Genomic DNA, 22,587 nt, shown 5'->3' with positions numbered 1-22,587 from the left:
TGCAAGTATTCAATTACACTCAAGAATCAACCCAAAACAATCCATTCAATCCAACCAACAATCTACTCAATCCAATCGTCATGTTCATTAAAAAAACTGTCAGATCTCTCAAGATTGCTGCGTATGGATTCATCATGCAGTTTTACAGCCGTATTCACGTAAAATAAAACATTTATTTTCAACCATATTGTTAAAAGCAATACACTACAACCAACCCATTCGAGTGATACTGAGAACAATTAAAAATTCGGCACATTAATCTTGATCGTTGAACGTGACATTATAACGCTTAGGTCGAGATCGAGGCAGTTTACTAGCAGGACCGGGAGTAGGAGGAAACTCATAATCCATGCAAAATAGGTCTGGAGAAAAATTGGAAACTACGGGATAACTATTGTCATCTTGATACAACATGAGATGTGATTCCCCTGAAATGGATGTACATTCAGCTGCTTCGGCAGCTTGACCTGATACAGAGGACGGTGGAGGAATGGCGGAAGTAAAATTTCCCGATTTTGTAATGGATGTAAACTCCATATTATCAGTATCGCCTGTTTTAAGTCTAGCATTAAATTCCTGCAGCAGGTCGTCATGATCGCGAGTCCGCTTCCAACTTGTAGGAAATTTGATGGCACGTCGACGTGGGGTTTTCCCAGTTGAGGTGTCGGGAAGCAACTGACTCTCTTCTATTTGGTTTTTGATGATTGTGCGCACTTCTTGACAGTCTTTACTTATGGAATCAACTTCAAGCAAGTGCGAATTAGCCTATACGAATAAAGTGGCGTGAAAGACGATTAGAAGTGAGATTTGAATAGATAGTCATGATATTTACTAAATGCATATACCAGATTTTGAACTGCATCAAGTCGAGAGTTTAATTCGGCAGTTTCAAAATTGGTTTGAATCTCAAAATCTTCGGGAAGACTTTCAATGATATGCTCCTGCTCCTTTAAAATTATTTTTTGTTCATCTGCATGCTGGCTAATATGCTGAAATTCTGTTGAGCATAAGTTTAGCGTAAACATCAGCTCAGTAAGCAGTGCATTCATTCAAATAACTTGACAAAACTTACCTTTTTGTGTAATATCAAAAGTACTTGCTAGCTGATTTTCAACCATTGATTTTGTAAGCATTGCTGCTTCTCGAACAGCAACAAGAGCTGTATGATTAGAATCTACAAGATCAGTGTGTTGTTGCTCGGCAAGCTATGTAACATTAACCACAAATAAGTCGATCGATTAGCGTGTCAATAACTATGCAGTAGCTAAAATAGAGTAAAGATGCAAGCTCATACCTGATTCATATTGTTACAGCCAGAAAGTGCAGTTGACACCCCTGCCTGAAATTGATGATTGACGTTTTGCATTCTAACGCGACTATCCTGATAGTCTGTTGCCATTTTTTCATGAACGGCTTCAAGCGAACTAGAATGCACAAGAGTATGACTTGAAAACTCTTGAGCAAATGCTTGGCGGCGCGAATTCGACAAGGTCGTGAAGCCGTCTAGTTCCTGTACAAATTTTTGAATCAGCTGTTCTTTGGCAGATACCATGGTCTGATTGTCATCCAGCAGCTGCTTCTCAAGTCGACTATTGTATTCACAAAGATACTTGATCTATCAAATGAAAAATAATCAGTCATTCTGACAAACATAGATATAAATGCTTGTTGTTGTTTTTCACACAATCTAAAAGTACAACTATTCTACCTGTTCTTTCAAAAGAGATTGCAAAGCTTCATGCTTACTATCACGTTCTGTTAAATCACGTTGAATATCAGAGTTGATGGTTTGAGCAAACATGTTGAGATGTTGCTCAAACATTGCTCTAGCCTGGCCCATCTGTTAAAAAACAGTAGATTAGATCTATTGAAACACCATACAAAATCACAATTGAATAGCCACAATAATCCAGCAATACCTTGGTAGCCTGTTCACTCAATTGTCGCTCGATATTAGTTGATATGCTTTCAATAGCCGTAAGCAACTTTTCGTTTTGATTGTCCAGTGCAGAACTAAGCGATTGGGCAGCCTGAGAAATATTTGCAATGGCCAAAGCAGACTCATTTGCAATTTCAGCATTTTCCTTGAGGATAAGGTTTCCAAAATTTCCCATACTGCTTACAGCACCATCTATAAGATTTTTTGCATTCAAAACCATCTTTTGGGCAAAATAACGCAATATTTCACTTGTGGTGTTAGTTTCAAGCAAATGAATTTATTATTTCTCTATACGTTTATTCAATCACAATTTACCTTGCTGGACTGTTCAACTGAAGCATGGATATTTGCTGTAATATCGTGATGGCAGGCTTTTGATAATTGATCAAATTGGTTCATTCGAACCAACATATCATCAATATATCCACCAATTTTATCTTGAAACGAGAGGAAAATAGATGCATTGTTGTGATCAAGAGTACGTTTACGATCTAGTAGACAAAATATAGCCATATGGCTATCAATTAGCGGGCCGGTACATTGGACACAAATACATCATCAAATGTCGACATCAAACCTAATTTATCATGCAATTGTTGAACATCATTGGTACTGGAAACAAGAGTAGAAACCAAGGATTCAGCTAAAGAATCCAAATGAACTTCGGTGTTTGCGTGAGCCCTATTAATGAAATGTCAGTAAAAATAGCAAAACCTATTTCAACAATCCGGTATTAAAATACCTGGTCAAAAATTCTTGTTGAACAAGACTGCGCCGAGCAAGCTCAATGTTTTCCAAGGCAACGCCGAGTTCTACTTTGCGCTCATTAAGCTCGTTCATGGTTTCAGTGAGCTGATGTGATGTCTGGTTAAGGATTTGAATGTTTTGATTGAACTGTAGCTCTAGCGCGGCGATCTGGGTTTCTTTCAATATAATAGCATTTGTAACCTCATCGATACGATCCTTCCGAGACTGGCTTTCTTCCAGCATTGACGTGTAGCCCTAATTAACTCAAAGGTTTAATATTCATATAGGACACTTTAAAAATAAGTTTTGGACAAGGTTCTCACCTCTTTAGAGATATAAATACCATTTTTTTCGCGTGTAGCCTAAGAATTGAATAAAGGTCAGTAAAACAAAAATAAAACTTAAAAGGTAAAGCAGGAGTGTTTTATCGAATTCAAAATAAACTTACAGTGAGATCCGATTTAAGACGTTCAATTTCTGTGATATACTCACGAAGAAGAGCTTTTTTTGTCATGCGCTGATTGATCTCTGGCTTGTTTCGAATGTTTTTTGCTCGGTGGGCATAGTCTAATGTAGAGTGCGACTCCTCTATGTTGCATTTGGCTGGAGAAACAGCAGCAATGATACATGTTTTTGTACGACCACCTGCACCAAAAAATAAATCAAAGATTCAATAAAAAATCGATGCAATTGAAAAGTGCATAACCGGTCATTATAAATACTCATACCTAAAGAATCTTGCAAAATTCTAGTCAGTTTGCTTTCCCGATAAGGAATATGCGAGTTATGCTCGACAAGAGCGCCAATTACTCTTCCTAGTGTCAACAGACTCTAGATAGAAATTAAAGTCAGCTTATAGGCTTCAAATACAATACTCAATAAGCAAAATCAATATTGCCTGATTAATCATGCCAGCTTCCTTTGCACGTTTATTTTCGGCACCAGACCGTCCAATATTTTCAGAGCCTGCAAGATCTACCAAATTAAGTTTGCCAACCTAATAAACCGAATTTGGTCACAAATGAATGTAGTCAATATCACTTGCGCATCCATTAAATTTGATTATTCAAAAGCATGCCTTACCTTGAGTAGCTCTTCACCATCTGGCGTGCATTCTTTTGTATGGACTGTAATGGAGAAAATACCATGCGAACGGCTATTGTATTAAGAAAATTCACAGATCAAGTAAAATCATGTTACTTTTGAACAATGTGCATTATAACAGACTTGTAAAACAAAAAGCACATGGTATGAAATGCATTTGGTTGACATACCTTGATACGTGGTTTAGCTTTGTCGCAGCCTTTTGACGCCTGTTTGATCCAGTTTGCAAAATAGAAATGACATCCGCAGCATTTTTAACAAGAATTTCTTCCAATCCTTGAATTAAAGTGGATCCTTTTCGATCATCAAATATTTTAAGTTTCCTATTGTCATCCTCTGGTGATAGCAGATCATTGATTTCCTCATTGTACAGTTCAATAAACTAAACGGCATACAAGTTAAATCCAACAATAGAATATTTGAACACACCCTATAGATGTCTTACCGAAACACGAACAGAGTATTCAGCAGTTTCTCTTTCAAGTGTATCAAACAAACTGTAGAGAGTGCGAGGAATAATCCCAGCATCTGGACTTCCTTGAACAGCAAGATCGCCCTCCATGGTATGCGTTTTTCCTGTTCCAGTCTACATGATGCTTGTGAATACAATTGAATAGTCAAATTTTAGCAAGCTGGTTAAAGTATGTTGGCTGTACCTGGCCATAAGCAAATATGGTACAATTATATCCCATCAGCACCTAAAAGCAAGATTTAATTTAAACATCAAGAGATAACGTTAAACTCCAAGTACTACAACGACACTTGTCAAAAGAACATCTCTATGATTGCCAAAGCTAGACCAGTATGATCGACATAGGCATGGAAAGATATAGATAAAAGTCGAATATATTCCAGTCAAACAAGTGTATCGCACCTCGGACAAGATACCAGATGCAACCTCGTCAAACAACTCCTGCTGCGAGACCTCTGGTCCAAAGACGCGATCGAAATGAAAGGACTTTGTAGTGACCGAGTCGGAAGCATGGGCAGCAGAGGAGGAACCAGAAAAAACAGCTGGATGTAAGCGCAGTTGCAACTCTTTTTTGTTGGATGTTGTTGAGATACATATAGGGCTGTTTTCTCTGATATCTTTTTGATTTCTTGGTCTGTGCAAATCGATTGAGCGAGGTTAAAACGCAGATATCAAAGTGCAAGTTGCACACAATGTACGAATTGAAAATGTTCAAGTTGTTTAGAAAACTATATCATAAAAATATACACAGCAGACAAATAAACCAGCACTTTGAACAAGGGCAGGAACAAGATCTATCCAGCATGGATGGTTTATAAATGACGGATGGGTATGCGAATGTCCGAAAATCGAGTGTAATAAAAAAAACAGCAATTCCAGCCTATAAACAACTACCTAATACGAACCACTACAGTGATGTTCGTTTCTTTTGACTCTGAAGCTGACATAAAGATAGAAGCCGTAGCAGTTCAACAAACGAATTGAATTGAAATTGAAATTGAATTCAGATTGCAAAGTCGAAATGTGAATCTGCAGTTTTCAGGCTGCGTGACTTCCACGTGATACAGTGCTACTCGAATGTCAATTCTCAAGCAGAACTTTAGCCAAAAATATTATCGTGAAATGAGTGATTCCAATGACGTTGGCTCTCCTGCAAACTATGTGGATAGTGCTTCTTACGCAGATACTCCACAAGATTCTTCTGAAAAACGTGGAGCAAAACGACTTAAACCTACTCATGTTTCCAGTGATGCTTCAAATCAAGACCAGACTGCTGACAGATCATCAGCTGGTGTTCCAGCTGAGAACGGCATTGTTCAGAGAGCTGCTCCAGCTCCAACTACCTGCAACTATGTTTTAAAATACACCCTTTTGGGCCATACCAAATCTATCTCGTCTGTAAAGTTTTCTCCAGATGGGAAATGGCTTGCTTCTTCGTGTACGAATTGCTTGATACTGAATTGGGATACTTGTCTCGATTGGCATAAACTATTCCTGTGATTTATAAACAGAAACTCAAGTTTTTTGTTAAACTGTTTATCAAAAATTATGGAATATTTAATTGGATACTTGACTAATCTCATTTTTTAATTCAATTAGCCGCAGACAAGACAATCAGGCTATGGCACGCTATTGATGGTCGTCATGAACGAACCCTACTAGGGCACAGAGAAGGGGTTTCAGACGTTGCATGGTCCTCAGACTCGCAATATATTTGCTCTGCCTCTGATGACAAGACAATCCGTATCTGGAAATACGACAGTGTATGTATACTATAAACTTGGTATCGGATCTATTTAAGAAATGTCATTAACTTGCTTTCTACTGGGTTTAGTCGGATGCAGTAAAAATTCTTAAAGGACATACAAACTATGTGTTTTGCGTCAATTACAACCCACAATCAAACTTGATTGTGTCTGGATCGTTTGATGAAAGCGTCAGAATATGGGATGTTCGAAAAGGTATATTCATATACAACTGTTTATTGGCTGCTACTTTTTTAATGACAGTGAGCAATTTATGTTGTGGGTAGGAAAGTGTATAAAGTTGCTCCCTGCCCATTCAGATCCAGTTACAGCAGTATGTTTCAATAGAGATGGCACACTCATTGTATCTAGTAGTCTTGATGGGCTAATGTAAGTAGTAGTTCTAATTTTTAACGCAGCACACCAAGGGCTGGATTGACCTAATCGCCAAGTTATAATGCGTATCTAATCCGAATGTGAATCATGCTAGTCGCATTTGGGACACTGCCACTGGACAATGCTTGAAAACACTTATTGATGACGATAACCCTCCAGTGTATGTACATTTGTATTGACTCGGGTATTTTTAAAGATCTAATGGCTTGCGTTGATCTACATCAAAATGACAGAATACTTACAAGTGGCATATTTTGTACGTTTAGTTCGTTTGTCAAATTCTCTCCAAATGGAAAATACATTCTTGCGTCTACTTATGACAGCACACTACGGCTATGGTCGTACTCGAATGGAAAGTGCTTAAAGACTTACACTGGACACAGCAACTCTACATACTGCTGTTTTGGTAGTTTTTCTGTGACATCTGGAAAATGGATTGTAGCTGGCAGCGAGGATCATTACATTTACATATGGAACTTGCAAACCCGAGAAATTGTTCAGAAATTGGCAGGCCATTCAGACGCGGTTCTCGGTGTTGCATGCCATCCAATACTAAATATGATTGCATCTTCATCGATTGATAAAGACCTAACTGTCAAAATATGGGTAGATGATACAGCACAGATTAATCCTGTAAGCGCACAATAAATAATTCAATATATTCGTACTTTTGAATTTAATTAGTGTTGTGGTTGAAACTAAGTTCAACCTTTGCAATGTCTTTGCTTTTTCGTATTACTTTTATACTTTAAATCAAAACACTCGGCTTGATACCATATTTTTATTGCAATCTTTATCACATGAAACATTCAAAATTTAGCAAGTGATGTAAATTGTTTAATCATTCTGCTCGCGTACAATCCAATAATAGCTCATGTAAATGTAGCAAGCTATTTGTATAATGAATCTAAAATATATATATGTTGTGCAACATGGCCTGTTTAGCAAACGTTCAATTACTGGCCTACATTATAACTTTTTGAATGGAGTTACAAAACCACTTACAGGCACCAATCAAGGAAGTAATAGCGCCAGCAATACCAATTACACCAGAGTCAACAGTTATGTATCCCAATCCAGTTGCTGGAATCAGCAAGTCAATACTGTCTTGTATAGCTGAAATAAAAAGTGCCTTTCTTTCACTGTTTGGTATTTTTATGGGGAGCAATGCGATTTTCAAAAGGTATGTTTAGAATTTGTTACAATAGTCTTGCAGATTTTCAAAGATAATATGTTTACCTGTTCAATTTCGATATTGTTTTATCGACTGTGCTGACTGCCTCGTCAGTAAGTTTGTTGGAAACAATTGCCTTGTAAACCTTGATTTCTTGAGCCGAGCGATGATTGATATTGCGAAGTTTGTAGACTGTTCCCATGAGTGAAGCAACAAGTGAGCATAGCCAGAATCTGTTGCTACGACGTGTGATGTCTTTGATTGTATCAAATTTGGCAATACCAACCGTATGAATCTGTCAAGACATTTTTGGGGTTCAAATCAATTAACAGGCCTGCATATAAACAGTCTACATTTTAGCATTGAGCAGTAGGATCACAAAAATTGCCTACCCAAAGCATAAAATCGCAGCTTAACCAAAGTGACAAAAAAATGCTTTTGGAAAATACGGCCAAACGAACGATTTCATCCTGTAATGAAAGAGCCTTTTGTGCACTTCGAATAAACTCGACTTGGCGACCAAGAAACATGACTAGTTTCAAAACGTAGATCTCTAAAGTGAGCAACTGCATTGAATCAATATATATCCATACAATAAATTTTACTAACGTTTTCTAGCTTGAGACGTCGCATTCATTAGCGCAGTTAGTCGGGCCAATAACTCTTTGCTGAATCCTCGCTTTTCGCCAAAGGAGATGAGAAATCGTGTAAAAAACTGTATAAACCTAAATCGTCCATTAGCGAGTGAAAAGCAGATATATTCCCAACTCATTAGATATGCATGCATGGTTGCAGATATTGAAAACTCTAGCTTTTTAATCATGCTATGTTTTTACTTTAGCCAGATCAGCTTACCGATTAAACTTGTCACGACCTTGAGTAAGCCAAAATGAATCAAGAAACATGAAAGGATTCAAAACGCAGCATTATGAATTTGATGATAATACAGTATAAACCAAGTCAATTGGTGATCAGCATCAATGTGATTAGTAAAACTGCTTAATACATTGCAATTTCAAGCGTTGCATTGATGACCCCTGTTGCTAAATGTTAACTTGGGGCCCAGATGCAATGTTTTGATTACCCGCTGTAGTCGATAAGAATTTGATAATAGAATCCACACCAGTACCGGCAGATGCCAACGACATGACAGCCATTGTTGAATGCTAATTCAAGTTGACGGCTGAAGTTGCCAACTATTTGCAAGAATCTGCACCATTATACTTGTCCTCAGGCATTGAGCTTGGACAAAATACAGTAAAATCTGTCTAATACATAAAGCAGATATGAATATTTTGTTTGTGATATTAGACAACTTGGTAGATAATGATCAATGCTTTAAATGCGAGTACTAGATAGAATTGAGATTTACAGCTAGCGACAAAGGGCATGGGAATAAATGAGAAATTGTCAACTATCACTCCTGGTGTTGTTTTGCAAGCATTGTTTAATGATTTGAATGACAGAAGCATCTATTGCTTGTGTTTTCTGTACTACGGCGACAATTTGGTTTATTGGCACGACCAGTTTGTTGATTCTCTCAATTCAATAAGACGTTACTCATCAGATCTTGTTTTGACACGAAGGATTCACCTATATACAGTCTGTACGTTAATCTAAAGCAATCGTTCTTGAAATGCTAAACAACCTCATTGATGCCATTAGAATGGTTTTGAAACACGGCAAAATTGGTTGTTGAAATGGAAATATTTCCGCGTTTCCATCCTTGCCTTGAGCTGCGATATCCAACGATCAAGACAAACTCGCCAAAAAGCACTCATGTCTACTCGTACTATCCATCAGCTTATTGCTGAATCGAATCTGCCACTTGGATCTTTTGAATTGGCAGAATGGTTAGATAGTAAACTGCCATCCCTGCGTTCTGACTTTTGTATTCCAAAGGTTGCAACGGTTTCAAGCAACCCTCAAGGTTTGATAATAGAACAATGCTTAAACTTGCTAGTAGTTAATAAGATGCTTTCATAGCAATCTCTTTGAAATCCTTGTATGATCCAGAAATCTCAAAGACTTGAGTCTGTCTAATAGATCTGAATGACGACGTTGCTCTGCAAGAATGTGTCTATTTATGTGGTAATTCTTTGGGTCTTCAGCCGTTATCTACCCGTAAGCTAATTAACGAAGAGCTCGATGTTTGGCAGGAGAGGTGAGAATCATTGATACTGATGCAGTTGATCTTGCACTCCTGTTCTCATTCTAATGATTTGTGCATACAATCTTTGTCAGTGGTGTTCATGGTCATTTTCGTCACCGCTTTGAACGGCCATGGGTCTCGATTGATGACCATGTCATTCAAGAATCCTGCAATATTGTGGGTGAGTTTAATTACTTGCGTCTAGAGAAGGCATGATGATTCATTCATTCTATTATATTGATGATAAACTTGATTTGCCGAAACTCGTTGGATTTTCAAAACAGGTGCTGAACACAATGAGGTGGTTATCATGAACTCTCTCACGGCAAATCTTCATTTTTTAATGGTGCCATTCTATCGACCAACCTCGCAGCGCTTCAAGATTCTTTTGGAGCATCACGCCTTTCCATCAGACCATTTTGCTTTGGAAACTCAAGCTGCATTCCACGGGTACGATCCTAAAAAGGCTCTCATACAACAGCATCCTCGATCTGGTGAATTTTCTATTCGAACAGAGGATATTTTGGAAACTATTGAAAAGCATGGAGACGAGATTGCATTGGTACTCTTTAGTGGGCTGCAGTATTACACTGGGCAGTGGTTTGATATGCCTACTATTACTGCTGCTGCCAAAGCAAAGGTAATTTTGTAATCTGCAATTTTCCTTTTAATAGACATTGCAATTGACAATTTTCCAAATACTTTGATATGCAGGGATGCATTGTTGGATGGGATCTTGCCCATGCTGTTGGTAACGTACCAATGCAACTGCATGATTGGAATATTGATTTCGCGTGTTGGTGTAGTTACAAGTATCTGAACTCTGGCCCAGGTGGTATTGGAGGTGCGTTTATCCACAACAAGCACATTGGTAATACAGATCTCAAGCGATTTGCTGGTTGGTGGGGATCAGATCCACAAACCAAATTTGATATGAACAATAGCTACTCGCCAATTATGGGTGCAAACTCGTATCGTCTGTCCAATCCATGCGTCTTGGCTGTAGTGTCCTTGTATGCCAGTCTAAATGTGTTTGCCAAAACATCTATGACTGAACTTCGCAAAAAATCCCTTTTACTGACGGGATATCTAGAAATGCTACTTGATGACTTGCAAAGCCCGCTGTTACAAATCATCACTCCTCGCGACTCTTGTCAGCGTGGATGCCAGCTCTCATTGCTGTTCACCTCTTCAGAGGTTGCTCAGCGTGTGTTTTGTCGATTGGACGAGCGAGGAGTGGTGTGTGACGAGCGTAAACCAGATGTCATTCGCATTGCCCCAACTCCGCTCTACAACACATTTGCAGATGTTCACAAGTTTGTAAACATCATGGCTTCCGCACTTGAACAATAAACTCCAGTATTACTACCAAACATTAATTTGAATTACTTGATCCAAACATAATCACTCTGAAATTATTAAAAATGCACATTGAGAATTGCACAATCCAATTTATTAACCTTGACGCCAATGCATTTACTGCGAGGCAAGAAGCTTTTCGCGACGTCTGTCACGCTCTTCGGAAATGGTGAGCTTGACACCCTTACCCTTGGGAAGAGAGATCCAGGACTGATTACCTTGGCCAACAACAAACACGTTGGAGATACGAGTGGCAAATGTGTGGTCAACAGCATCCTTGATGTGAACAATTTCAAAACCACCGTGATGCTTCTCACGGTGAGTGATTACACCAATACGGCCCATGTTACGACCACCAGTGACATAGGCGATGTTGCCAGAGTCAAACTTGATGTATTCAGTAAACTTTCCAGTGGCAATGTCAACTTTGACAGTGTCGTTAACCTTGACAAGAGGGTCAGGGTAACGGATAGTGCGACCATCGTGAGTGACAATGTAAGGGATTGCCTTTTGGCCAATCTTGACTTGCCTGACTTTGCAAAGCTTGTACTTGGCCTCCTCATCTGTGATGCGGTGGATGGTGAAACGGCCCTTGACATCGTAAATCAGACGGAAGTTCTCTCCAGTCTTTTCGATGGAGATGACGTCTATTCCACAAGTTAACATTCACAAGAAATCGTGTCAGTATGGATAACGACAACGATCGAGATGCTCCAAAATTATCCGTGAAAAATTTCATTTGCAGATCTATCCAGCTGTCAATCATACAAAACTCACCCATGAATCCAGCGGGATAAGTCATGTCAGTCCTGACTTTTCCATCAACCTTGATGAGACGCTGGTTGACAATAGCCTTGGTCTCCTGATTGGTGAGAGCATATCGAAGACGATTGCGAATGAAGACAATGAGAGGCAGGCACTCGCGAGTCTTGTGAGGACCGGCAGAGGGCTTAGGAGCCCAAGTACCGGTTAGTTTGTCAAGCATCCAGTGCTTTGGAGCATTGAGCTGTAAATAGTCAATAAGTTGTAACAAATGCAAAAGGCAGTCTGTCAGTATCAACTTGAAATCGACCGTTCTTGTACAAGATCATAGATTAATACTATCTTCATAACATTCAAACGTACTCTCTTAAGGTGCTTCTTTGGTCCACGGCCCTATACAACAATACATAACAATAACAGGAAAGATTAGTCCAAGTACTCAAGTCCATTCACCTGCCATCCAAGTGTCTATCCATCCATGATGCCTAAATATCCAGACAATAAACTACACGAATGCACTTTATGCGTGCATGGATGGATGAGCTGATGGATGAACTGATGGTCGATAACAGACAGACGGTGCACAAACCATGATTGCTGAATGTAACGAAAACTAGGAATTTGCATGGACTTGCCAAAGAGCCAAATGTCATTCTTGACACGTGATCTTGAATTTTGTCACGTTATCTGATGAAAGTCGATACTGCCTTGACGGTATCTCGTCATGGGCTATTAACACATCATACTGTCCAAGCTTATTGATTAAAGATGTCATTTACATACTGTGCAAATAGCTTGGTTTGAATATTCTTATTGAATCCTTAAACACGCTCATTTCAACAAAATCCACGTCTGTGCCTTGTTGCCAAAGCTTAATAAATATGACAACCACAGGCACAGACTCATGTAGAGTCTGTCGGGAACCTATCATTGGTGCTCATGTTTCAACAACACAAAAAAAGTACCATAAAGAATGCTTTGTATGCCATCAGTGTCTTGAACCGTTCAAAAACAACATTTTTTTCGAAGCAGAGGGAAACTTTTATTGCGAAGATGACCATAGTGTTCTATATGGGTATACTAATATTGCTTGCTCTACATTTTAAATTATTGGCAAGTTTTTTACAACCATAGACACTAACGTATTAAAACTACATCAACTCATAGAGCTCGATGTGCCAAATGTGGAGATGTTATTGTTGGAAAGTGCGTGTCGGCGTTAGATGCAAAATGGCATATCGAGCATTTCAACTGGTAGGTCTTGGTTTGACATTATTTGAATGTGCTTTAGTTTGAATCTGACAAGTCATTTATATACACTAGTGAAAACTGTGGCAGACCATTGGTAGGATCTACGTTTATTCGAAAGGACGACAAGCCATACTGTAAGGTATGCCCTATTGACTCTACCAAAAAAAAGAGTCAAGGTAGGTGCTGATATGCTGTTGAAAAAATCCAAGTTTATTTGAAATGATTTTTGGACCCATTCACAAAATCACTTACAAAGCTTAATATACAGAAGTAGATCCACAAACCCAAGAAATTTGTGCAAATTGTAAACGTCAAATCTTTGATGGAACTGGACTATTGTTGCGAGGTCAAGCCTTTCATGCTTCGCATTTTACTTGTGCAACCTGCTGTGAAGTGTTAACTAGCACTGCAAAAGAATACGAAGGCAAGCTATTCTGTATGGCAGATTATGAAAAGAACATGGCGCAGATTTGCTATGCGTGTCGCAAGCCAATTGTTGGTCGATCCACAAGCGCAATTGGAAAAATCTATCATCCAGAGCATTTTTCTTGTTGGAAATGTGAAAAACCTTTTGACGGTGCACCTTATTTTGAATTAAACTCGCAACCTTACTGTGAAGCACATTATAAAGAGCTGACTGGATCTGTATGCCAATATTGCAAATCTGCTGCAAAAGGAAACGGTATGTTGCCATGGAAGGTGAATTAAACTATTTGGTACCCAGTTGACGCAGCTAACATTAAATTGTATTTTCTGTCTGTAATTGGCAACGGGGTTTGTTTATTCACATTGATACCATGCACAGTTGTTTCTGCACTTGGCACTCGCTGGTGTGAACAACATTTTATGTGTATGGGCTGTTTTTGTGCACTAGCCGATGGAAAAGTCAGGTTTATGGAATGGGATAACAAGCCAATGTGCAAACGGTGCTATGAAAAGCTCCCAAGTGATGTACGCAAAAATGTGTCAAAATATAAAGAATCTGAAAAAAAGTTTTTGCCTATTATGGAATATGGACGATAGTCTCATATAAATGAAAATGATCATTTGGAAACAAGCTCCGATCCAATTTTGTCTACATATTTACAAGGCCGTTAATAACCACAATGCCTTGATCCAATAAAGCCATGTTAAAATAACTTACACGACAGAATTCCCTGCCATTCAATTTTAGTCCGAGAAATTGGCAGAGCGCGACGCAAGGATTTAAATGTCTCGAGCGCAAGGCGATTATGTTGATCATTCAATGTTGTCTGATACTCTGCTTCCAGCTTGCTTATATGCTTGATAACAGTAGCAGCAAGTGTTGAAGGCTCCTGCTGAATTTTGATACAAAGAATCAAGTTGAACCCTGTAATCATGAGTATAACCCTTTGATAAGCAATACCTTGTCAATCCATAACTTACATCAGACGCGGTAATGCTCACAGAATAATCCTGTGTGCTATTGTGCTGAACATTTCCGTCTTCGTAATAGTGAACTTGAACTTTTGCAGATCCAGTAAGCATTGACGATTTGGGCTCCAATCTCCACAGTGAACGCCATCGGCCAGACCTAGTGTAGCCGTATATATATTTACATGCTGTATCAGCAATTTCAAAGCGCAACACAGTAAAACACTAATACAAATTCTTGTACCAAAAACTATCGGGATGATACTTGTTGGCTACTATAGCAATAACCAGCGCCTCGTCCTCTGTAGCCCAAACTGTGCATACTGAAGATGGATAAAAACTAGCAGTGTACTCTTGAACTGCAACATCAAGCGCAGCTCTGGAAATTTGAGTCAAAAGTAATCAGTCTTGATGCAAACTAAACTGTTACAAAACTTGTCAACTGGTTCAACCGTACCTCTGATCAAGCAAGTGTGCAGAGCACTTGGAATGATATGGTTCGACACTTTTGACAGTCTAATTCAACAGATACAAATATTAATACCAAACAGTTGGGTAATAAAATGAGCATCAACAAATCTCTACCTGATGCACAAGATCTACAATAAGGGCCTGACCAGAACGTGGATCAACATATTTGCTGGGTTCAATGCAGCCATACTCGCCTAGAATAACCTTTCATAAATTGATATTTCAACTAATATGCAATCATATAAGCGGGACTGAGCCAATATGAAGCCATTAGAATATACCTCATAGTCCTTGGAAGGGACTTGAACACTGACAAGCTGCTTTGCATGATGGTCAGCAAAAGTCGATTCAATGGTATTTTGCAACAGCGAGTCGTCCGCTACAAGAGACCGAACATCTACAGTAAGAATGAAACCATTAGATGGATAGTCAGAAATGTTTCTACCGATACACTCATATCATATGTCAACCCCTGGCAATAGCAAGTTGCCAGATTCAAAAACTCTGCTATACTATCAAGAATGAAAGATAATGAATAGAGATGAACAGAGTATTGAATCAATATAAGACGGCCTGTAATCAAGCGTATCTAGTCTGTATGGAATCATAGATGCCAGATCTACCAATACATGATATTTGGTCTGAATGGACCTTGTTACAAGATGAGGACAATGGCAGTATATAAAACGACTGTTTTCAGGCTGATATAAAAGTTACACTTTGAATTCAGTATGTATCAGTAATATGTACCATTGAACACATCGTTAATCTCTCCAGGCGGGCTGTCCTTGATAAAGCCAGACACAATCTCGAGCTTCTCGGCGTCAGTCGCAGTCATTCGAGGTTTTTGGCTGAAAATAAAAGACGCGAGTTTCAACGGTATTTCTTGTATTCATTGATGATTCAAAAGCTCGATAAACACCTCATCAGACAGATATGCTCGCAGCAAGTGGTCATTGACTTGGCTGGTATTGTAAAGGTATTTATCCGAATACTGATTGCCTTGATTGCCCCACTTGAATGATGTAATATCTACTGTCTTGTACTCTAAACTAATGCAATGGGTGTAGGAACTGGTGGAGAACAGTCTGGATGCTGGTGCTACAAACATTGACATCAAACTTACTGAGAATGGAGCTGATTCTATTGAAGTTTCTGGCAAGTAGATTTGCTGTTTTCATGGAAATACTTGTCTGTATTCGTACAATCTAAAACTCATGTACAAACCAGACATTAATGTTGTTCCGTTCAACATTCCGGAATGTCTTGAAGAAATAGTTATAAACTGATAATTTTAATGCATTTAGATAATGGGTGTGGCATATCTGAAGTTGATCTTGCTGTTATTGGTAAGTCTTTATGAATTATTTGGGCATGCATTCCAAATAACTGTCCTGCATTGAGTCTTGTCAATACACTTTCTGTTAGTTGTCGCAAACCGACTGATCCAGTTTAATATCTTGCATTGCCCAACTTTGTCTTGATCGTTGTATTCATATAGGTAAACGATATTATACTTCCAAAATTTCGGAATTTGAGGACATTAGCACAATCAACAGTTTTGGATTCCGGGGTGAAGCCTTGAACTCGCTATGCACTATTTCCAAAGTTAGTCTCACAACCTGCACTAAAGAAACTATGCCTTTGGGCTTTAAATTGGAATATAATTTGAGTGGAGAGGTTATTCAAAAAAGTCGTATTGCTCGTGCACCAGGTTAGATTTATTATAAAACTATCATCTCCCGCATACACATACTTAGTGTCATGATATTTGTATTTAGGTACAACCATTCAGATTACCAATATATTCTCTCAACTTCCAGTACGATTATGCGAGTTTAAACGACAAATCAAAAAGGAATACATAAAATGCATTGAATGTGTGCAAGCATACGCTCTATCAAGTACTGGTGTTCGGATCAATTTTCTAAATGTGTCTAGTAAAGGGTAAGGTGTGTAACATATTTTGTATTGCAAAAAGCACTAGTTGAATTCTTGAATCTAATTTTGTGAGCCTGGCAATTCATATTCTACCTCCATTCAACAAATGCGATTTGACAGATCCAAAAGCAATATACTTCAAACAAAAGGATCTAACGTGTTACGAGAAAATGTTATTTCTGTATTTGGTGCAGCGTTTTGTAAATCTCTTTTGGATATTCGCTTTGAATTTACCCACAAAAGTAATACGAACGATTCCTCTGTCAAGTTGGACAAAATCACAGCAGAAACCTTCAATTTAGAAGAAGCTCATGCATCACCAGTAGTGGTATCTGGGCTTCTCTCCAAGTAAGAAGTTGTATTTAAACTATCTAGTCATTTGTATGGCAGACTCTGATTGCTACATGATGTGTTTAAAGACCACAATTGGGATGTGGAAGAACAGGTCGCGATCGACAGTTTATTTTTGTCAACAGACGCCCTGTTGATATTGCAAAGGTGGTTATTTTTATACTTGAATTTATATAAACCAAAAGTGTGATTTACTTATAGTGTTGTATTTTCAGGTATCAAAGAGTATCAATGATACATATCATGATTTTGTAACTACTCAAAATCCTATTTTTATTCTAAATATTTCTGTGGATCCAGGTAATTTTTTTATCGATTGATTTGATGTGCATTACATTATTGGAAGCATTTTGTTGTATTTCATACCATTGGTATTGGCATGACCTACTTGGATGATTTATTGATTAAACTATAAAATAGGATGGATTGATGTAAATATTTCACCTGATAAACGACTACTTGCCATTCTTAACGAAGCGGCTTTGATTCAAGGGATTCAAGAAGGAATTCAAAGATCACTTCGACCATTGCGAGAAATGTTTGATCATCCCATTTCTTCATCTCAAGGGAGAAGCTCGCAGGGATCTAGCATTGAAAGCTTTCCAATTGGCATTTCGACCATCAAAACTCGGCCTATTTCCAGATTTGTTACAGATCACTCTGAAAATATGCCTGACTGCAATTTTCAATCTAAAAGCGCCATGGACTCGATTGGTTCGTTAATGCACCAGGACTATAACGGACTAGTGCAAGTTAATACGGACCAATTGAGACGCCGATTCAAATCTATGAAAACACTTACCAAATTATATCCTCGCTCTCACAGGATTCTGTTAAATAGTAAACTAGCAGAGCCTACATTTATTCAAAAGTCTGATTTTAAATCCATGACTGTTCTTGGTCAATTTAATCTTGGATTTATTCTTGCCTTGCATGGAAATATGATTTTTATTATTGATCAGCACGCAAGGTAATATTCACTAGTATATATCTTGTGGGTGCGTTGCAATACACAATTTTGGTTTTAATCTATCTTTTACAGTGATGAAAAATATAGATATGAAACTTTGCAGCAGATAGCCATGACTACATTTCAGCCTCTTGTACAGTGAGTTGTCAGGCGCTTTGCTTGATTTAATTTAAATATGCTTGATGCTAACCTTTGTATACCATTTAGAAAACTAGAACTGACACTTACCTATCAACAAGAACGTTTGATATTACAGTGGAAACAATCTCTCCGGTAAATACTCGACTCTGTCGCATCTTTCAAGTCCCCAACAACTGGGCAATATTCACCAACTAGATATATTGTTTTTTAATACTTTTTTATTTATTTTCCATTGATAGTGAGCGAGGATTTGTTTTAGAACAGATTGAGAAAGATGGCCGTGACTATTTTCAACTTATAGCAGTGCCTCATATTCGAGATCTTCACTTGGGAATTGCAGGTGTGTAGGATAGCATTTAAACTGACTATATTTTGGTTGATCCTGGACTGTAAACTACAAAGTTTTGATTGGTTAGTCTTTTATAAATTTGCTATAGCACATGACTAAACGCTTACATTTTATGTAGATTTAGAAGAAATATTAGCAAAACTAGGACCGGCTTCTGGGCAACGAGTTCCACATTGCACGCGCACACTTAAATACTTTGCATCTAAAGCCTGTCGACAAGCAACAATGATTGGAGATCCGCTATCCTATGCCAAGATGTGTGCGATAATTGAGAACATGGGACGTATTGAGCAGCCCTGGAACTGTCCTCATGGTCGTCCCACCATGCGACTACTGGCAGTACTATCGGAATAAGTATGATAGGGAAGATACAGCAAGTGCTGTCTGATTTTTTGGCACAATAAAATCCTCTAATATTAGTAATGAACCAATCTATTCAGCCACGGAACAAGGCGAATGTATTTCTAATTTGGCATTCTGACAAGCTGCAAAACAACGCGCTGCAACTTTCCTTGAATTCGGGAAATTATCGATTGTTCACAAGTTGTAAGACGATGAGCTTCTAGGATGAATGGAGAGGGGTCGACATATCAAAACCTATCCAGCTTCTCGACTAACCTTTTATCTCTGAACTGTTTAGACACTTCAACTAAATTACCATCCGCTTACTCTGTTCCATAAACAGCCACCACCACAATAGCAATGTCTTCACCAAGACGCCGTATCGAGACCGATGTTATGAAACTGTATATCACTTGCATATTCCCTATATCTAATGCTACTTTTGTTATACTGATGAGCATGGTAGATTGTCGGTGGAGTGTCTAAATATTAGTCACTTTGAATCTACTTCTCCCTGGCATACTCCATGTGCTGTCATATATATAAGTACGGTACTCACGCCAATGCTATTTACTGGCTACTTGAATACAGTTTAATGAGCGACTATGAAGTCACCCTGGTCAATGATAATATGCAAGGCAGGTTCTTGGCTCCTGTCGTATTCTATGCAACTATCTCTTGTCATATACCCACATAAACCTTGATACTCGCTGGTGCCTTGACAATGAGCTAATCTTCAAATTGTTTGATATCTTGACCGCTTAGAATTCTATGTTAGATTTCATGGACCCACTGACAGTAAGTCGTTTGCCACTTTTATCAAGTCTTCAACTACTGTCAGGTGCATGTAATGTCTAGAGATGTATTGCATTCTGGTCTGCCATTCCATCATTGTCGATTACTTTTTTGCTTGAAGAGCTCTGTTTTCTTGATTCAAAAGGTTCCAAGATTTTGTATCAACGATCGGCGAATGAGCTCAGATAGTGGCGCAGCCATGTAGATATGACTTGCACCTTGATGTCTATAAACATTGTTTTGGAATAGAATTGCTTCAGTCGTTGCTTTGTAGCTAATCAACTGGTTTGTATATTCTAATAGCACCTTTTAGTGGCGGAGTTTGGAAGGTTCATGTTGAATTACCAGACCAGTACCCATATAAATCTCCTTCCATTGGGTTTATGAACAAGATTTTTCACCCCAATATCGATGAACTGTGAGTAAGAGTTGATGGTATTAACTCCAAAGGCCAGCAATTTTGCTAATATGCAAATGTGCTTTGTGATCAAATCCACCAATTTCGTGTATAACAGAAGCGGATCTGTCTGCCTAGATGTAATTAATCAGACATGGAGTCCAATGTTTGGTCAGGACACTTATTTTAATATCCTGTTTTGAGTGTCTTTTTGCTGATTCTAACATTCATTGGCACTATTTGCCACCATTGAATTTCTGATATAGATATGATCAATATTTTCGAGGTATTCCTTCCACAATTATTAAGATATCCTAACCCGACGGATCCTCTTAATGGTGAAGCTGCAGCACTTTTGATGAGAGAACCGACATCTTATGATAGTAGAGTCAAGGAGTACGTATCACACTATGCAACAAAGGAAGCAGCTGATGCTGCCACTGATGAAAGCTCTGAGGACGATATGAGCTCCATTGGCTCCTTTTCTGACGAAGAAGCGCCAGGAATGGAGCTGTAATGCCTGCACTTATACTAGGTTTTCTGCCATTGTGAGACTTGAATACATAGGGGTGGATTAATCAAGAGTGTATTGTTCGGCAGATAAATAAATAGGACACCGACATGATATCACTTTGGGATGTGTGTGCATGGGCAATCTGCCATGTATTTGATTGTGCTTTGGCAACATGCTTCTTGACCTCCAGCCAATAATGTATTCCGAGTCGAGCAAATTACAAATCAAAGTTGTTTTATTCAATGATTGCGGCTTACCCATTTGTAGATCAATCTTACAAACGTATGTTTGATCTTGGGTGTACAGGAAAGGGAGAGCTGGTAACTCAGTTAGTTGATGAGTTACACTCGCATTCAAATGAAATTGCTCTGGACTGGAGTAGCTTAAAGCTCTCTACCATCTCATACACTTTCAACTCAAACAAAGCAACCTCGCTTGCTCTAAGTATCTGCCAGCCTTTGTTGAAGGATCAACCATTAACCCTTGCACTTTTTCAAAGAATCCAAGACTCCTTTGCTCATCCAATCAATCCCCAACATGAATCTACAGATGTGCTGAATAACATTAAAGGGTCTGAACTGTATGCTATCACTTTGATTTCCACAGATGGTTTGTCGCTTGGCATTATTGTTCAAGTACTGTCCAGTATCGCAAGCTTAAAAAAAAAGCATCATGTTTGCAGCATCAAAACATTGTCAGATCCAGACAAGGAGCCAGCCACTGCCATTGACGTTATTGTCAGGATTGAATCAGCAGCAAGCAAGAACTCGGCTGAAGTTTTATCTGCATTACGCTCAATCATGTATCAACTTGGATCATCACATCGTATTGATATTACAGCTCAGTTTGAGAATGTATTCCGTAGACACAAACGGTTATTTGTGTTTGATATGGACTCTACACTTATTCAACAAGAGGTTATTGACGAAATAGCCAGACACGCTGGTATTGTGGACCAAGTGTCTCGAATCACCGAGTCGGCAATGTAAGTTGAATCTATGCTTGTCATGATTAAGCTCTGCAGTACTGATTAACGAATGTCATTAGGCGTGGCGAAATTGATTTTAGAGACTCTTTACAACAAAGAGTCTTGCTACTCAAAGGACATCCAGCATCTATACTAGATGAAATTCGCTCCTCGATTGTATTTTCTCCTGGTGTAAAAGATCTTTGTGTTGCGCTCAAGCGACTTGGGTGTAAGCTTGCGGTGATCTCTGGTAGGCGACTTTTTGGTCTGACACTAGCCAGGAAGCCCATATGATGCTAACATTGCTCTGCTTTTTGATTAGGTGGATTCCTCCCGTTAGCACGATATGTTCAGGCGGAACTGCGTCTGGACTACGCCTTTGCAAACAATCTCAAAGTTACTGACGATGGTAAGCATTTTGCCGGATCCACCTCTGGTCCTGTCGTAGATGCTTCCAGAAAAGCAGAGCTGTTGACTGTGATTGCCCAAGCAGAATTGATCGACCATATGGATCAGGTATTTATGAAACAGATAAATAGCAGCATACTTGTATCTTGCCAAAATTGCTGACAGATATTTTTTAAATTCGATCTAGGTTGTTGCTGTTGGAGATGGGGCAAATGATCTTCAAATGATGACAGCAGCAGGATTGGGAATCGCATATAATGCTAAACCCAAGGTTCAGCAACAGGCAGATGCAAGAATCAATCAGCCCAGCATGCTCCATGTGCTGTATTTAATGGGATTACAGTGGAAAGAGATTCAAGATTTACTACAAATGAATTGATCTATATGCTCTGTCCATGTTTTACATTTGTGTTTTTGTCACTGTCCACGCCCATAGCATAATCCA

General features: G+C 38.7%; 10 protein-coding genes across 10 annotated transcripts; 6 read left to right on the top strand and 4 right to left on the bottom strand.

Moving 5' to 3' along the window:
- Positions 1 to 3,119: 3,119 nt before the first annotated feature.
- BATDEDRAFT_12340 (uncharacterized protein) lies at positions 3,120 to 4,748 on the bottom strand (the record flags this gene model as incomplete). Its single annotated transcript, XM_006679736.1, has 8 exons — positions 3,120 to 3,331; positions 3,415 to 3,497; positions 3,562 to 3,683; positions 3,770 to 3,842; positions 3,961 to 4,172; positions 4,236 to 4,376; positions 4,447 to 4,488; positions 4,665 to 4,748. Coding segments are annotated over 8 exons (969 nt in total), but the record flags the coding sequence as incomplete, so codon positions are not given.
- A 636-nt stretch (positions 4,749 to 5,384) lies between these two features.
- Positions 5,385 to 7,069, top strand: BATDEDRAFT_19959 (uncharacterized protein; the record flags this gene model as incomplete). Its single annotated transcript, XM_006679765.1, has 6 exons — positions 5,385 to 5,700; positions 5,862 to 6,025; positions 6,097 to 6,223; positions 6,295 to 6,397; positions 6,498 to 6,563; positions 6,670 to 7,069. The coding sequence occupies 6 exons, from the start codon at positions 5,385 to 5,387 to the stop codon at positions 7,049 to 7,051; spliced, it is 1,158 nt and encodes a 385-aa protein (XP_006679828.1). The 3' UTR covers positions 7,052 to 7,069.
- Positions 7,070 to 7,293: 224 nt separating this feature from the next.
- BATDEDRAFT_89538 (uncharacterized protein) lies at positions 7,294 to 8,734 on the bottom strand (the record flags this gene model as incomplete). Its single annotated transcript, XM_006679998.1, has 7 exons — positions 7,294 to 7,310; positions 7,409 to 7,545; positions 7,643 to 7,872; positions 7,970 to 8,109; positions 8,187 to 8,302; positions 8,433 to 8,451; positions 8,662 to 8,734. 7 exons carry the CDS (start codon positions 8,732 to 8,734, stop codon positions 7,294 to 7,296), a joined length of 732 nt encoding a protein of 243 aa, XP_006680061.1.
- A 586-nt stretch (positions 8,735 to 9,320) lies between these two features.
- BATDEDRAFT_33380 (kynureninase) lies at positions 9,321 to 11,099 on the top strand. Its single transcript, XM_006679902.1, has 5 exons — positions 9,321 to 9,507; positions 9,624 to 9,741; positions 9,822 to 9,910; positions 10,014 to 10,369; positions 10,444 to 11,099. Exons 1-5 carry the CDS (start codon positions 9,357 to 9,359, stop codon positions 11,080 to 11,082), a joined length of 1,353 nt encoding a protein of 450 aa, XP_006679965.1. The 5' UTR covers positions 9,321 to 9,356; the 3' UTR covers positions 11,083 to 11,099.
- A 56-nt stretch (positions 11,100 to 11,155) lies between these two features.
- Positions 11,156 to 12,625, bottom strand: BATDEDRAFT_35382 (uncharacterized protein; the record flags this gene model as incomplete). Its single annotated transcript, XM_006679920.1, has 4 exons — positions 11,156 to 11,735; positions 11,866 to 12,094; positions 12,214 to 12,243; positions 12,533 to 12,625. The coding sequence occupies 4 exons, from the start codon at positions 12,623 to 12,625 to the stop codon at positions 11,206 to 11,208; spliced, it is 882 nt and encodes a 293-aa protein (XP_006679983.1). The 3' UTR covers positions 11,156 to 11,205.
- Positions 12,626 to 12,731: 106 nt separating this feature from the next.
- Positions 12,732 to 14,124, top strand: BATDEDRAFT_12220 (uncharacterized protein; the record flags this gene model as incomplete). Its single annotated transcript, XM_006679718.1, has 5 exons — positions 12,732 to 12,925; positions 13,018 to 13,104; positions 13,174 to 13,271; positions 13,376 to 13,783; positions 13,907 to 14,124. 5 exons carry the CDS (start codon positions 12,732 to 12,734, stop codon positions 14,122 to 14,124), a joined length of 1,005 nt encoding a protein of 334 aa, XP_006679781.1.
- On the bottom strand, positions 14,086 to 15,805 carry BATDEDRAFT_89535 (uncharacterized protein; the record flags this gene model as incomplete). The annotated part of the gene is made up of 8 exons (XM_006679997.1): positions 14,086 to 14,176; positions 14,246 to 14,420; positions 14,509 to 14,656; positions 14,741 to 14,875; positions 14,954 to 15,012; positions 15,082 to 15,171; positions 15,249 to 15,364; positions 15,718 to 15,805. The coding sequence occupies 8 exons, from the start codon at positions 15,803 to 15,805 to the stop codon at positions 14,145 to 14,147; spliced, it is 843 nt and encodes a 280-aa protein (XP_006680060.1). The 3' UTR covers positions 14,086 to 14,144.
- Positions 15,806 to 16,264: 459 nt separating this feature from the next.
- BATDEDRAFT_89533 (uncharacterized protein) lies at positions 16,265 to 19,121 on the top strand (the record flags this gene model as incomplete). The annotated part of the gene is made up of 11 exons (XM_006680097.1): positions 16,265 to 16,316; positions 16,469 to 16,681; positions 16,749 to 16,914; positions 17,029 to 17,256; positions 17,328 to 17,406; positions 17,475 to 17,559; positions 17,680 to 18,229; positions 18,302 to 18,367; positions 18,437 to 18,502; positions 18,610 to 18,710; positions 18,838 to 19,121. 11 exons carry the CDS (start codon positions 16,265 to 16,267, stop codon positions 19,071 to 19,073), a joined length of 1,842 nt encoding a protein of 613 aa, XP_006680160.1. The 3' UTR covers positions 19,074 to 19,121.
- A 125-nt stretch (positions 19,122 to 19,246) lies between these two features.
- BATDEDRAFT_35380 (E2 ubiquitin-conjugating protein UBC8) lies at positions 19,247 to 20,829 on the top strand. The gene is made up of 7 exons (XM_006679919.1): positions 19,247 to 19,265; positions 19,360 to 19,465; positions 19,653 to 19,699; positions 19,827 to 19,859; positions 20,160 to 20,274; positions 20,372 to 20,424; positions 20,520 to 20,829. The coding sequence occupies exons 2-7, from the start codon at positions 19,422 to 19,424 to the stop codon at positions 20,768 to 20,770; spliced, it is 543 nt and encodes a 180-aa protein (XP_006679982.1). The 5' UTR covers positions 19,247 to 19,265; positions 19,360 to 19,421; the 3' UTR covers positions 20,771 to 20,829.
- Positions 20,830 to 21,567: 738 nt separating this feature from the next.
- BATDEDRAFT_12318 (phosphoserine phosphatase) lies at positions 21,568 to 22,521 on the top strand (the record flags this gene model as incomplete). Its single annotated transcript, XM_006679729.1, has 4 exons — positions 21,568 to 21,752; positions 21,815 to 21,984; positions 22,057 to 22,250; positions 22,330 to 22,521. The coding sequence occupies 4 exons, from the start codon at positions 21,568 to 21,570 to the stop codon at positions 22,519 to 22,521; spliced, it is 741 nt and encodes a 246-aa protein (XP_006679792.1).
- Positions 22,522 to 22,587: the final 66 nt, after the last annotated feature.

The sequence above is a fragment of the Batrachochytrium dendrobatidis genome, assembly GCF_000203795.2.
Source record: "Batrachochytrium dendrobatidis JAM81 unplaced genomic scaffold BATDEscaffold_8, whole genome shotgun sequence".
In the NCBI taxonomy this organism is placed as follows: Eukaryota; Fungi; Chytridiomycota; class Chytridiomycetes; order Rhizophydiales; genus Batrachochytrium; species Batrachochytrium dendrobatidis.
Note: the sequence above shows the minus strand (reverse complement) of the source record. Positions and strands in the feature narration are given on the sequence as shown.